We start from the raw sequence: 15,839 nt of genomic DNA on the forward strand, positions 1-15,839 counted from the left end.
CCCTGCCATTCAAATGCACCCACCAAGTACAATCAGTTGACTTCTCTCCTATGCATCAACAAATGGATCTAATATGTACTATCCTTGGGAAAATTGAGAAAAATGATCACTCAAAAAATTTTCTGAGCTTTGGATGAAGAATCCTGGCCCATAAAGGGTATACGAGAGCATTGCACAATTAATTTACCCTCCAAAACCCCTCACCACACTCCTCAGTCATAAGCCCACCCCCGAGCAGTGACTGACATACACTGTATGTGTGCACACTGTCAATGGGCAGACTCAGAGAAAGGAGACTCCAAGTCCCACTAGCAGAACTGCAGGGAGAGTCCTTGCAGTCTGCCCGCAAGCCCACTTGCCAGGCCCACTCTACACATGGTGCAGGCACCAGCAGAGCCCCACCTGGTTCTGTAGTTCCTCCCGGCAGCCCTCCACTGTCCGGCACAGACTGCTCTTCTTGGGCTTCTCCTCATCAGCAACCTTCCCGTCGCTGATGGTGACTTTGGCCTTGTCAGCAGGCGACGTGCTGGTGTGACGTACCAAACTCTCTGAGACCCTGGGTTCACTCTGAAACGCTGACTCCTTCATGGTGGAGCTCATGCCACTGCTAGGAGTTCGCTTCACCAATGCCTAGGGACAGAAAAAGTCAAGAGGCTCTACGATCTTGCCACAAACACATCTGAAATGCTGCCTAAGACTGCAGAGGGGAATCTGACCAAAAGAAAAAGTGATTGCGCATTTAACTGATATTGAAAAGCCTGAATTCTGATCTTACAACATTCACCTGACATCTAGTTCTTTACCCATTCACAGCAACAGATCTGAACTATAGCATCTGAACTTGACTGGAGGTCATGGAAAAAAACTAACCTCAAGATCTCTAAGGAACCTGCAAGTCCAACTATTCTAAGAGAAGTTCTCAAACCATGGTCGTACAGCTGATCAGTGAGAGAACCAGAACTTACTCCCACACCCACGCTACCACACCCACGCTACCAGAATTTTCCAGTTTGGCTAAGCATTCCATGTCACTAGCCAGCCACCCTTTATACAGCACAGCAAATGTCCGAATCTCTCACCAAGCAGCTACCATCTTCCTTGGCTCCACAGTCACAGAAGAAGGACCCATACTTGGCATAGGAGATCTCATGATCCTTATGGCACACCTTGGCACAGACTGTGCACACGCCCACCCCATCAACCATTTTGCAGGTGTGACAGTGGTACCTACAAAGACCAAGAACCAACAAATGAGCCCAGAAGTACCAACAATCAAGGCCCAGCAAACACTTACCTAAAAGAAAGACTCTTACCAATGCTGGTTCATGAATTCCTTCTGAGTGATGGTAAAAGTGCACAATTTATTGCAAAGAGAATCTTCATCCTTCAGAGATAATAAGCCTTTTTAATCAGAAATACATCCCCACACACAGGCACTCACAAAAATACGTTTCCACTTCAACAATTATGCAGGGTAAACAGTACACTCACAAATGACGAGTAGAAACCTATTCCAAGTGGAAACAGCTCGCAGGCTGTAAGTGTGCTATGACTTCAGGTAAGACCTTGGGGTTTTGTGGATAAGGAAAAAAAAATCTCATGGATCTTCTACAAAGGGGTTCACCATCATCCTCAAGAACTCATGCCTGAAACCCCATTTGGGATGCAAAAACTGGAGGAATCACAGGTATGGATGGAAAAAGCATATATGCTTATTAAACAGTCCTCCCTGCCGGCCTGGAAAATCAGTCTGGTGTCTGTCACATAAGCCGGGAGAAAGCAACAAAGACCAGGAAGAGTTTCAAAGCTCACAAGCACTAGCAAAAGACCTGCTGACAAGAATTCGGCCAGTGCCTGTCAGCTGTTACCCTGGCAGACACTTGTTACTCACTGAGTCCTCAGCCTGTGAGTCTTCCTCTTCCACCGCCAACTCCTCCACCCAGTCTGAGTCCACCTCAATGGCCCGCTCTTCCCCATCCACCGAGAGATGACTTGGACCTTGACCATTGCTCTGGCTCAAGGCATTGGTGACATCAGCCAAGTAAGACATAATATGGCATGTGCACTCCAGGACGGTCACATGCTACAAGAGAAGACCACCACAGGAACCTCAGTTTTCCGTATTTGATTATACAAACTATACCTTCTTAAGCTTTTCCCAGCAAAACTCAAGATCAGAGGAGTGGTATAGAAGCAGAAAAAAAACAATAACATGGTTTAGTTATCTATTTCCCAGCTTTTAGCACTATGACGATAGGTCAGTGAATTTTACTGAGTTAGTATGCAGGCACGCATTCATTCATTCAAAGCATGAAAACAACGCTTTACACATCTTCTGCAATGAAGTAAAATCAAAATCAGGAAAATGAAGATGGAAATAAAAATCTTTCAAAAGTCTAGATTAAAAGTAAGACTGGACTCCCATTAGCATTTTCCCAACCATTAGTGAGGACGGTTCCATCTATTAATTGAAAAAAATTTCCCAGCCAATCATTGCAGGTAGTTCCCGCCTAAAAAAACCCAACAGTCTGGCATCAAAGCCTCAGACTCCCAAGTTCCTTCACTCTGTGCTCTAACAATTTGGTGCTGAAAGGATCAAAATTAGCAAGAAAAAAGGAAATGAACAGTACTGAGGTAGATCACAGGGCAGTTATCTGCCTTTAGCCACCTAAGTCAGAGTCATGAGCTGGGAAGGTGGGGAAAATACACAAATTCAAGATATTTTTAAATCCTTTTCTCAGCACAGTGACCTGAACCTTCCGCTAACAAACAATTCTGGCATGCGTACTAGAGCTGAGAAGGTAGTCTATAGCCCCATGTAATACCCAGTCAAGAGTGCACAGTTCTACTTCAGGAGAAAGGAACAATTTTCCACCATATACCAGTATCTCAAAATAGTAGGAAGTCACTGTCTAAAGGATTCTGTTGGTTGTTTACCAGAACACTTCCTTCCTAACTCTTCCTACCACCCAGGATAGGCCTGAGGGCATGCAGTGAGAGTTAATTACACACTTCTGGGTCTTTGACACTGTGGACCTTGTCCTCCTGAGTTGAGCCAGGGACAGAAGTCAACAGGAAGCAAAGACTTGCACCTGGCCACAAAGACAATCCTCATCACCCTGACTACGGTCACTCTTTATTTTTCTTACCTTTCCATGCATTACGTTGGCATTCAGTTTTTCAACCACATTCTTCTGTGACAGGTATTTCTTGCTGTCCCAAAAGAAAAAAGAGGGGGTAAGGAGAGACATAAAATCATCTAAAGAATAAAAAAGGAAGCAATTTCATGAACCTCATATCAATTTGTGAAAAATATAAAGCAAAGGCATTCTTATAAAACTGACAGGTAATCAGGTTTGGGTTGCTCGTATCTTATCACAAACACTTGGTACACTTTCTAATAGGAAAGTCTATAATAATGAAGATTAAGTCTACAGTGAACAGGGGTATCGGTTACTCCCTCAATCACCAATAAAAATAAAGATTCTGGGCCTCCTTGGTGGCACAAGGGGTTAAGATGCAGCACTATGAAGCCGTCCACAGCCACTGCAGCATGAGTTCAATCCAGCCAAGGAAGAGACTCACATGGCACAGCAGACCTCTCCTGTCTCGCCCGCTGATCCCCTCAGCAGTGTATTTCAGTCAGTCTGTCTGTTCTGTTCCCCACTCTGTCTCTGGAGAATCCTCTCACCCCCCACACCTCTCGCCTATACCTGTTCTTGTATGTATAAATAAACAAATCTCTAAAAAATAATGAAGACTCAAGTTTCCTTTAGATACATGCTGAGTGATAAAGAAAACCTGCAGCTAATTGCCCCTTCTTCTCCAAGACTAATGTGACCTACACATGGGGTCCCTTCAAGTTCATCATCTCACCATCTACTCAGCCAGTCCACAGCAGCATTATGTAGCTGAAGATGGCCAGCGCCTTGACCTGCGCTGGCCAGGGTAGCCATCACAACCATGAGCTCAGGGAAACCGGTTCCATCACCGTTGGCCAGCATCTCTGTTGCCATGGGGATCAGGGTGCCCAGAAGCACAGCACATACACCTTCTCCAACTTGGCTGGCAGAAAACAAACAGCAAGTTGGGAAGTGACCAACAGGAACCTAAGTCTCTGTACATCTAACCTTGTGAGAGCAATTAAGAGAAGTTTTATATTAAACATAAAAACATGACTGCATGTTGTTTTGTTTGAACCAGGGCTACTGCAGCACAAAACATTCATCCATGTTGCAACTAACAGGGTCAAGTCTTTGGAAAAGTTTTCTATGGAAAACATCAAGGAGCTCTACTAGATTGCTTGAGTCTAGAGAGAGAGGAATAGGGAATCGTTGAAAATGCTGGACTGACGCTTAAAGGAAAGACAGCCCCAGATGCTCTCAACCTATTTCTGGGGTTGTTAGGGACAATACATGAAAGCGGTTGTTTCACCTGTTTTCCCGAACAATGTATGTCGTCAATGACTGCAACAGCTGCCGGTTCTCCTGAATCATATCCAGCTGATCGGAATCTTTGGGGGGTGAGGTGGTCATGCGAGTGAGCCACGCCTGAAGACGCACAGGCTCTACACAAGCCAGCTGTGCCAGAGAGCCACAGAGATGCAGAAGGCTCGGGTTAGGGCTCTTCTCAGCTACGGACAGACCAAGAGGCTATGGTCAGTGAGGGCAGGCCACGGGAAAGGAAGGCAGGTGCCAATTGTGGGCCAGGAAAAGGGAAAAGACTTCAATTAAGTTTTCAACTTCCTTCCCAACTTTCTCAGAGGGATTCTCTCCACTTGTTAGCATTTCACACAGTAGTTATACTCGGGCAGAGGATGTACACAGTATTAGCCAGACATCAAAGTTACCACAAGAAGATTACTAAAAGCTGTCACTCACTCAGCTGGAAGAGTTTGGTGAAGAATTTCAAAACTCGGTTACAGAATTTAGCAGAGAGGTTCTCATTGGCTGTTGCCATCATGATCTGCACAAGTTCTCCACTGGGAGGCAGGAGAGGGGAGAAAATGGAAGAATCACATTAAGCCTCACATAAAAGGCATCCATTTCTAGTTCTCCAAAATCTCATCACCTCTAGAGGAATTGGTCATTCACAAGTCAACAAAAAAAGATATTCATGAAATCAGTCCCCTCATCAATAACCTCAAATCACCAATTAACTTAAGTCCTGTCAAGGTACAAACACCTAAGCAGGTCTTAAGTATTCCCTGAGAAAGAATACCAAATTAAACATGCACAGTAACCTGCTACCAGGAGGCATTCAAGAAAATAATCAATGAATCAAATGAAATACAGCTCACCTGTCAGAGAAAAATTCCTCCATAGCTTTACGAGCCTGGCTGCTTTCCAGCTGCTTTTCCAAATACTGGAGACATTCCTCCAAGATGGATTCATCCAGTCCACTGAGGAGCAAAAGTAAAGAGTAACTACTAGAGATAAGGTCTGTTTCAATGTCCTCCAACCTTTATTTTTTTAAATCCAAAGTTTGTTTATAACTAAACCTTACAGGCAATATTCAATTTTTACTTTGCCCAACCTTAGCATAAAGCTTGACATACAGAAAGTACTCAATAAATGTTTGATGACTTAAGCTTCATTTTTCAAAATAAACTCTTAAAATCTGATATAACTGAGAATCATTGGCTAAGAATCCAAATGATCACTGCTTTTATTTCAAACTATTTCTAATTAACAGCACTTTAATTTATCTTATTGCCCATTCTGCTAGAAAATTAAACAAAGTGTCTAAAGCTCAGAGGCCTAAACCTGATTCTGCTAGTGTTTATTTTGTGGGGGGCAGGGAAATGAGGATTGAACTCTTCAGACACTTCATTTCTGCAGAGCTAAATTGTCTCAAATTCCCGTATCTGCTTTAAAAAAGAGAAGGACAATACAAAAAAGAAAAAAAGGATCATCTGATGAAAACCTGGACTCAACCACCACCACCACCACCACCACCCCCACAAAAAAACAGGAAATTTCAATACTTGAAATTTTTATTTGTAGTTATCAACTACAAGTGGATCAATATAAATCACCTATTAAGTCCTTCAAGGCACAAACACCTAAGAAGGCCTTATGTATTCCCTGAGTGTAGGGTAAGTAAAGTATCAGGCTTTTCCGCCCTCCCGCCATTAGGATTGATGATGGATCCTTTCGGTCCTGAATGCATGCCTGATGGCGGACACCTGGAGTAGGATGTGGGCATGCGTAGATGGGATTCACCTGAGCTGAGAGACTGGGCTTATAAGGGCGGTGTCATAGGGATGCCAGCAGAACGAATGGAAGAGCAGAGAATCACGAGAAGAACCACGAGAGAAGCAGAGAGAGCCCAAAAGAGTGAAGACTTGCTGGGGGCTGGGAGGCCTGCCAGCCTCCTGGTCCCCCAGCACTCCTGCCTGCTGTGTACCTGGTAAATACCAATAAAAGCCTGAAAAAGCCACCGAGGGCTCCAGGGCTCTCTCCTCCTTTACCCCATCTGCTCAGGTCACAGAGAATCTGCTCCGTGCCCATTCCTGCCGCTACACTGAGATAGAATAATGAATTCATAGTAACTTGCTTCCAGCAGGCATTCAAGAAAATATTCAATGAATAAAATGAAATGTAGTTGGCCTGTCAGAGAAAAATTCCTCCATAGCTCAATTGTCGGCTTGCCCACATCAATATGGCCAAAATCACCAAGGTGAAACATTGCTGTGGGACCGCCCTAATCTAGTCCACAGATGACCCATATGGGAACCAGGGTCACAAAATATTAGAAAGTAATTTTACCAATTTCCTCTGCACATTTTATCACATCTAGTAGAGTACTTAATACACATGTTAAGTTATTTAAAGCTTCCAAATCTGAACATTTAAGCCTTCCAATAACATTTATTCCTAAAACTTAATCACAAGACGATTCCTGATAACCTTGCTTGCATGCATGCCCACAATACTTAATGCACGCAAGCACAGAACTACCTGTTAAAAGAATAACTGTAAGTTATTCATAAATGACATAAGGAAGTGGCCCCATCTCACGGATGGTAGCAAATGACAGAAACCTCTCTTCAGTGGGGCTCACCTGTTGGGATCTGCATGATTGGCCAGGATGTTGTAACAGCCAGTGATCAGCTTCTCATAAACACGAGCCAAGAACTCGTCAGACTCTGCAGGGCCCAGGATGCGCTCCAGTGAGTTACTGCTGATCTCAGCAACACTCTCAGTGCTCGACTCCAAAAGAAGGGGGAGAAGGGTCCGAATTACCTGTGGTGGGTTCATCTCATCGGACCAACTTCAGCAAAGAAAACAGAACCAAGTTACTGTGCATACTCCAAGTAGTTAGTTACAAGGGAAGGCTAGGGCAATTCAATCATTTATTGTGAAGAAGGGCTTTTATCCCAGTCTTCTCCCCCTTCAGTTATTATCTATATTCAATTCATATTCTTTTTTCGTTATTAAGTCAGGAGCAAAAATAATTCCCGTATTAAAAAAAAACATTTTTGACAATGTTACATTTGTTAATGAGACATATTTTAAAATATTCAGGAAAGAAAATAGCTGAAACTTAAGCTAGTAAACTGCCCCAGACAACTTTTCTAGGAAGAATTCCAGGAATGTGGATCACTTTTAAGGCAATGTGATAAAGGACTTTACCCATGACCTATGCACAGGAAGGAAAAACTAGTCCCTCCTCTGACTGGCCCTGCTACTGACAATGACAGTGTCCAAGTCCGGCAATGATGCTAAAGAAATATTTTAAATAAATCATGGTCTTTTTAAAATTTAAACCCTGGCTTCCCTGGTGGCCTAGGATTTAATTCTCAGCACTATCAGACCTCCCCGGTGGCACAGCAAGTTGAGTGCAGCGCTGCGAGGCTGTCCGCAGCCTCTGTGGTGCCACTGGTTCAATTCCCAGCCGGCCAGGGAGATTCCCACATGGCGTGTCAGACCTCTCCTGTCTCGCCCGCCATTCCCCTCAGCAGTGTATTTTGGTCCTTCTGCCTGTTCTCTCCCTGCTCTGTCTCGTGTGGATTCTCTCACCCTCCCATGCCAATGGCCTGTACACCAGTGCGTGTATAAATAAATCTTAAAAAAAAAAAGTCTCAGCACTATCACCACTACAGCCTGAGTTTGATTCCTGGCCAGGGAGCTAACCCACTTGGCACAGCAGACCTCTCCTGCCTCTCCCGATGCGCCCCTGAGCAGAAGATTTCAGTAAATCTACTTGTTCTGCTCCCTACTCTGTCTCTAGTGAATCCTCTCATCCCCAAACCTCTGGCCTACACCCCAGTTTTCCTACACAAAAATTTAAACCCAAATCATAGTATGATTTAAAGTTAACATGCCTTTTCTGAAAAACAGTACACAAAATAAGGGGAGTAAATACTTTGCTGCCCTTCAGATCTAAGTAAAAATCATCCTAGGTAAGTACTCATATCCTGCTTTAAAGCAACAGGTTCTCTCTGCTACAGAATCATGTAAGAAAAGCATTATTATAGAGTTATAAAAGTCTCCTTGTCCTACACTAGCTATGACAGAACACAAGTTTAGAGCCCACTTAGGGCTACATAGCAGGTACTCACACAATAAGATCTCCAGTCAACCTGACCAGGGAGAGGAGGGTATGCTTCAGGGAAGCAGCCAGGGACAGACTCTGGCCACACAGAGTCCCCAAGTGAGCAGCCTGCACAGCGCTGATGTAACTCTCTGAAGGGATGGTGTCATTGGCAAAGGCATTGCGCTGAAAGGCCACAAAACAGACGTAAGTGGATAGAACACTGATCTACCAGGATAAAATTCTCACATGGACAAAAAAGAAACCAAACTGGCATAAAGATCCCATGGTGATTTATAGACGATGGCCGACCCTCAACATGCACTATTATCCATCCTGAGAAGGAAAGCGGAATGGGATTAAAGCAGCAGCTAACAAATTTTACTTAATACAAAGTTAATACACTCACAACCACTTTTCATATAATTGCTATATACTATATTTAACATTAAAACTATCGTTTGTCTCTAGTAATTTAGGAGGGTCTGGATTTTCCCATACAGCAAGGGCTGTTTTAAATTTTAAATATTCTTACACTGTAGCTCCAGGAGACGTAAACAGAGGTCATGATTACAAAGCAGGAGTAACAAGACGGCAATTCTTGACTTTTCCAAAGACGTATAACAATGAATAACAGGCATAGAGTACATACGAAGACTCAACAGTCTTCTCTAAAAGCCTAAACAAGTTAGGTCAAAGGAGCAGGTTCCTGACATAGCACTTAAGAAGAAAAGGAAACAGAAAACCCATGTGACAGGCACTTTACATTAGTAAACTTCAGTAAACTTCATTAACGCTGACGAAACTGAGACTAAAAGAAATAAAGGGGTTGTCTGTGATTAAAGGACCACAGGCTACCATGTGGGTGAGTCAAAGCACGGCAAGCACTGTTACAATATATGAAAGTCTCTTGAGAGCTAGTTAAAACCTAAAGAACTGAGACTAGAACATAGAATGGCCAGCCCTCCCCATTTCTACTCTTGGAGGAGACAGAAACTCACCCAGGACCCAATGTTGGGAAACTCATTGGTGCTGATGTTGTTCCAGGAGTCACACACAGCCTGCACCGACGATGGTAAATTCTGAACCAGTGTTGGGCCTTGAAGTGACAAAAGGAGAAGGGACCATCACAGAAAAGCAGGAATGACACACATTTAAAAGCCAAGTCCCAGTGCAGGAAGAAACACCAAAGCCCAGACTGCTGAAATGATTACTGAGAGAGCGAAAGTGGGTCTTCCAACAGCAATGTTCTGTCCAAGACTCAGCTAGCTGCGTAAGAGTCAATGCTCTCAACTGTAAAATTCTCACGTCCATCACACTCACTTCGTAATCTTGCATGTAAAGAAGACAACTGAAAACAAGATGCACTGTGAGGGCAATATTAAGATCAGGCCAAAATCACCCCTAACCCGCCGCTACCCCTGAACACTAAGTGGTGCTGCAATCTCTTCTCCTGAAGAGAAACCTTAAGGGCAGGGGTCATTCGTGCACATTGAGAACAGCATTCAGTGAGGTAGTGGAATTCAATTTCTGAAAGTGGGAATACCGAAATTAAAGGAAATACAAATGGCTATAAATTTAACTCCAATTCTACTCAAGTCCTTTTGATTTCCCAGCCTAAATTTCCACCATTCCTAACATGGGGAAGAGGCTTTCCCAAGTACAAGGCAGTAGCTTGCTGGTCTTTCTGCTCTCTGCAAGTGAAAAGAATAAAGATCTGTGCAGATGGCGAGAGATCTCGCACTTTGACACCAACCGATTTTGGTTTGGATCCCAGCTCCCACTTGAAAGATAAAGGACTTGGGGCCAATAACTTCTCTCTAAGCCTCAGTGTCCTAATTAGTAAGCAGGGATGACGATGACACTTGCCTCAAAGGGTGATTTTGAAAGTCAAAACAGATACACCTATGTCAATGCTTGCCACACAGAAAGGTTCCAGCAGCTACAAGGGGGACAGAAGTGGTAGCAGTAATACCAGTAGTAATAGTGTTACTCAAAGAAGTATATTCACTTACCAAGAGTGTTCGCTTTGCACCTACTGGAGCCAATAGCCAAAACAGCAGCAAATCCATGCAGTTTCTCCTGGGAAGGTTTTTCAGTGGCTCCCTCTTCATTAAAGTTCTGTAGCAAATAGGCTCTAAAGGAAAAAATAAGGGGAGATATAAAAGCTGAAGGAAAACAACCCAAATGCCCAAAAATAGACGACTGGATCAAAAAGATGTGGTATATATACACAATGGAATATTATTCAGCAATCAAAAGATTGTTCAAACTCATGCCATTCGCAGGAAAGTGGTTGGAACTAGAAGGAATTATGCTCAGTGAAATAAGCCGGAAGGAAAAATATCGGATGGTTTCACTTATAACAGGAATATAGAGGAACCAAGTAAGATATCAGTGTAAAAAATATATATATAATAACAGTACAAAACAAAAACAGACAATTATAAACAGAGATATATTGCAGGGGAGGAGGCGGGAGAGGGATGAGAGGGAGGGAGGGAGGAGCACAGGGGACTGTGGTGATGGTGCAGGGAGCCTTGGGGATGCAAATATTGTCTAAAAAAAGATACATGTTAAAATAAAAAAATAATAATAATAAACAAAAACAAAATAAAACACTTGATTTGCAAAAAAAAAAAAAAGCTGAAGGAATCTATAACCCTCACAAGAAAAACTAACCCATCAAACACCTCAGCTCAGGAGGCTCTGCCATAACAGGCCCAGTAGAGCGTGTGGGCCGTCAGAGGGCAGTGACTTGGTCAGCTGTGTTACTGCCCTCTTCCCAGCACCTAGAAAAGCACTGAGCACATCACAAACACTCAGATTTACTATTCATTTTGACTGCTCTTTTCTGTTCAAAACTTTCCATTCAAGCAATGGTCTTTTTTTTTTTTACTGCAAGACATTCATACTAAAATATGTAGTTAAACGACAACGATCCAGGTCCAATTCGGCAGAAAAGCACACTAGAACAGGAGCTGATCAGTACAGTCCTACAGGGACCAGATAAAACAAACCAGCTAAGGGGGCCCAGTGGGAACTGGGACAAGGCCAGCTACTCCTCAAGCTTCCATGTGGGAAGCCAGGTCCAGTTTTGACAGCTCTTCCAATTTAAGAAAATCCAGAGATTTCAATTTTTGAATAAATTCCCAACTTTTATATACTGAACATGAATCCTAAAGTACCTAAACATCATTTATGCATTGTGCAATGTTTATAATAGAAAGAGCTGAATTTCAAAATATATTCTAACTCATAAAACAATTTTTTTCCTCAAACTATATGCCATGAAATTTAAAGTACTTCATCTCAGTGAACAGAAATGGCAGTGTTTGGAAAGACTACATTATCTTTTTTGTTTCCTACAAGTTAAATGTGGCGAGAGAGGGAGCACGCAACCCAAACTGATAAAAAGGAAAAAATATAAAATTCTGAGTCATTGGGGATCTACGGAGTGAACAGTGCTTAGAATTACAAAGTTCAGTTTGAAGAACATTCAGGCTCCTAAAGAAAGCACCACCCAAAGATGGAAGTGCCCACGTCCAAGGTCTCCACACAGGCAGCCGGCCACACCTGGTGAATGATGCATAGGTGTCAATAAGCTGCAGCGTGGCGGGAAGCAGGTTCTTGGTGATCTCAGATGACTTGTGAGGATCAGTCTCGGCAGCCATCTTAGAAAAGTGTTCATCCAAAGAGACCTGGACCTTCGAGATAGCGGCATCCAGGGTGTAGATGGATTGCAGACTGGGGATTTCATGGAGCTGCAAGATGGTGGTACAGTCGATACTACAGAACGACGAGATCTTGCAAAACACATAAGATGTTAATTAGCTATGGCAAAGGCTGTGGTAGAAGCCAGGTTCTGTCATTACAACTCCAAATCTAACATACCTGTCGAGCAAAGTATTCCTCTACAATTTCAACATCGTACTTCACTGAGCTGCACTTGGTGGATGCCAGCTCTAGGAGAGACCCTGCATGTTCAGCCTTCATTCCCTGTTTGATAAGGTGATCCTATTTGGACAGAGAAACATGTTCAGGTAATCAATACAGACAGAGTATAATGCTTTCATTACCTTTAAATTAAAGTTCCCAGAGGTGTAGAGGATGCAGGCTCTAAGACCTCTTAGTAGCAAGCTCTGTTACACAATGGTACCTTTATCCAGTTGACATAGGAGCTGATCCGAAGGCGGGAAGACCAGCGCAGAGTGTGTAAGATGTCACATTCACTCATCTCAGGCGAGTTCATGGCCAGCTGGTTCATGTAAGTCTTGGAGGGCGGCAAAATACCTAGGATCCTCCAAAGTATCAAAAAGTAGTATTGAAGGGCACAGGCCTCCTGGAAGAAGCAAAAAAATGGTCACAAGGAAAGCAGGACTCCAACAGCCTCAGACCTCCCTAACAGTTAAGGACTCTTCCAAATACAGCTTAAAGCAGAATTGTGTAAAGTCCAAATTCTCAACTGAGATTTGACTCTCAAGTCTTCTCTCTAGATCTTTCTTGTGAACACACACCTAATAATCTGATAATTCACTCCATGTTCTGTACATGTCACAGGCCAAAAAAAGCTGCTCTAAGACAACCGTGACTACCTGATAATTCAAGTAACCAAAAGAGAGCAGGAGACTCTCTTCAGCAGGCCCCTATAATGACCTGGTCCTTTCTGTGACCTGAACTGATGTTACAGCTTTTAGGGATAGAGATACATTCATAGGACCAGAGAAAATGCTCAAGTGTGAGGCTTGCAACATAAGCCATCAACCAACAGTCAGAGGAGAAACAGTACTTAAGAGGCCATTAATTCGCAAAGATCATCTCTCTCAATGCTAAAAAAGTAACACAAAAATGATAAAAATTATCTCTAAGGTGAATAACCCCCCCCCCAAACCACACAGATTCAATTTATTTAATGAATTGAACAGGTCTAGAAGGAAATTTCTGGTAAACTCCTACCCAATTATCAAACACATCCCAACTGTTCCTAATCAGTCTAGGCTCCCGTGTTCTTACCAGGGCTGTTATGTTCTTGTTTTCCTTTCTCCTGACTGTATCAAGCTGGGATCCAGCTGCAAGCAGGGATGTCAGTGCAGTATAAAGCTCGTCGTACTTGACAAGCTTGGAGAAGAGAACGTCACATGCCTAATATCAAGAAAGAATCATTTTTTTCTTTTTTCTAAAAGCATTTTTTCCTATCCCATACACTATCCTCTTAACGTCATGACAAACAAAACAGCTCTTCAAGTCAGTTATTCTCCTTGCAGCAGATCCCCACTCAGGAAGCTCAGTTTATGAGCAATTATGAATACATAAGTGTCGGCTTTAGAATGAGGCAATATATTTTTGTCTATTAAAATAACCACAAGTGACAAATGCTTAAAAAGAGCCAGCCTTCAGGAATAATGTGTCAAAGGTATCAATTAGCAGGGAGTATATCCCCGACAACAAAGTAGAGACCAGCAAATAAATACTAAAATAACACTTTTCTTTTAGAGGAAGTTCAAACTCTAATATAAACCAAATTCCCTTATTACAGAACAAGTCATTCCCCCCACCTCTTGACACAAGCTGACTTTGGTGGAGGTCATCTGACCCATATTTAAGATGGGGTTTTAAAATTCCTAATACTGGGCCTCCCTGTTGGCGCAAGGGGTTAAAGCACCGCACTATGAAGCAATCTGCAGCCTCGGCAGCATGACTTCGATCCCCCACTGGGCAGGCAGCAACCCACATGGCAAGGCAGATCTCTCCTGTCTCGCCCGTTGCTCCCCTCAGCAACGTACTTCAGTCAGTCTGCCTATTCTCTTCCCACTCTGTCTCTGGTGAATCCTCTTACCCCCAGCATCTCTGGCGTGAACCCCAGCTCTTTTATACATAAATAAATAAATCTTTAAAAATAAATAAATAAATAAAAATAAAATTCCTGATACCACAGAATCGAGTCGGTTCAAATCATCCTCTGAGGCTTCTGGGGACAGGACACAGTAGAATCTGGGTTGTGGGACTGCATCTGAAAAACAATGTGCTTAGTAAAACAATGCTTTCCTTTTTAATTCTGGTTAAGAAACATAAAATGTAGAAACAACGGACACATTAGAACAAGAGTTCCCCAAACTCAGTATACTGAAATTTTGGACCAGATAATTCTTTGCTTGGGGGGCTGTCCTGTGCACTACAGGATGTTTAGCAGCTTCTACCCAGTGAATGCCAGTAGTATCCTCCCTTCCACCTGTGACAACCAAATATCCCCTGACATAGCCAAATGACCTTTGGGACAGTTTAAGAACCACCGCTAGAAGGTAAACTAAGGTATAATATGATCACCAAGTTAATCAACAAATTGTCACATAAAATTGACTGCATTAAGCCCTAAAGCTACGTCCCCAACATCAAAGGGGCTAGTAACTCACACAGAGGCTTGATATATTTCCACAAAATACATCTGACATCTAACAATCCTCAGGATGAAAGCAAACATGTTAAAAATAAGCAAGAGAGTTGCCTCATCAAAAAAACAGAAAACTGCCAAGTTTTCTCCCATTAATTTCACCAAAACCCAAAAGGAAAATCAGTTGGTGGATTAGAACTATATCCCTAAGCAAAAATTATACTTAATCACCCACAGACACAAAGATCCCTAATTCTTGTGTCTCAATGGGTTTTTTTTTGGTTGTTGTTCCTAAATTACTATGGCATACGTGGACTCTAGTTCTGAAAATGCTTCAAATCTGTAAGAATGTGCCACCCATTTTGAGTAGACTAAGTCAAATAACAAAGATCTCTAAATTCAAACCTCCTACCCCCCCCCCCCCCCCCGGATAATCACTGAGTCAGTTTCTAAATGACAATCCTCTTTCTGACCTGATGAAAAATGCTTCGACCAGTTCTCTTCTACTTCTTTGAACCCATGATAGAGAGGGGTGGTTGCCCGGCGGCTGGTGCTGTCCTGGGATCCACTGGCCCACCCAAAAGGAGGACTTAGCAGGTTATGCTGCACCTTTTAAAACATATACACTCAAATTAGAAGAGATTCATAGTCACCATTTTGCTTCTCACTCCAGACATAATAGACTGCTATATGAAAGTTTGGGTAACTCGCAAACCACAGTTAAATTTTAGATTTTTCTGTGACTTCTCTTAGAATGGAATTTCTGCTAGAATATGTAAAAGTATAGTGTTTTTCATTTTTAAGATGAAACATCTTAAGAAACCCTGAATAAAATAACCATTCACTGGCCCTCATTTTGGACCCTTAAAATAAAGAAATTTACTAGTCCATAAAACTTACTGCTCAACCACCA

At 42.7% G+C, this 15,839-nt stretch overlaps 1 protein-coding gene across 1 annotated transcript in view; it reads right to left on the reverse strand.

Moving 5' to 3' along the window:
* UBR4 (ubiquitin protein ligase E3 component n-recognin 4) overlaps nucleotides 1–15,839 on the reverse strand; it is a gene marked incomplete at both ends in the record, with an annotated part of 112,579 nt that overhangs the window by 69,024 nt on the left and 27,716 nt on the right. The window contains 19 exons of the mRNA XM_084242876.1: nucleotides 403–630; nucleotides 1,080–1,227; nucleotides 1,314–1,384; nucleotides 1,892–2,083; nucleotides 3,150–3,213; nucleotides 3,877–4,065; nucleotides 4,435–4,633; nucleotides 4,881–4,981; nucleotides 5,300–5,401; nucleotides 7,066–7,275; nucleotides 8,567–8,724; nucleotides 9,540–9,637; nucleotides 10,554–10,675; nucleotides 12,115–12,344; nucleotides 12,433–12,555; nucleotides 12,698–12,880; nucleotides 13,552–13,680; nucleotides 14,469–14,548; nucleotides 15,400–15,535. Of these exons, the coding sequence (XP_084099002.1) occupies nucleotides 403–630; nucleotides 1,080–1,227; nucleotides 1,314–1,384; nucleotides 1,892–2,083; nucleotides 3,150–3,213; nucleotides 3,877–4,065; nucleotides 4,435–4,633; nucleotides 4,881–4,981; nucleotides 5,300–5,401; nucleotides 7,066–7,275; nucleotides 8,567–8,724; nucleotides 9,540–9,637; nucleotides 10,554–10,675; nucleotides 12,115–12,344; nucleotides 12,433–12,555; nucleotides 12,698–12,880; nucleotides 13,552–13,680; nucleotides 14,469–14,548; nucleotides 15,400–15,535 (2,763 nt within the window). The remainder of the gene's footprint in view (nucleotides 1–402; nucleotides 631–1,079; nucleotides 1,228–1,313; nucleotides 1,385–1,891; nucleotides 2,084–3,149; nucleotides 3,214–3,876; nucleotides 4,066–4,434; nucleotides 4,634–4,880; nucleotides 4,982–5,299; nucleotides 5,402–7,065; nucleotides 7,276–8,566; nucleotides 8,725–9,539; nucleotides 9,638–10,553; nucleotides 10,676–12,114; nucleotides 12,345–12,432; nucleotides 12,556–12,697; nucleotides 12,881–13,551; nucleotides 13,681–14,468; nucleotides 14,549–15,399; nucleotides 15,536–15,839) is intronic.

This window comes from Talpa europaea (genome assembly GCF_964194135.1).
Source record: "Talpa europaea genome assembly, chromosome: 9".
NCBI lineage: Eukaryota > Metazoa > Chordata > Mammalia > Eulipotyphla > Talpidae > Talpa > Talpa europaea.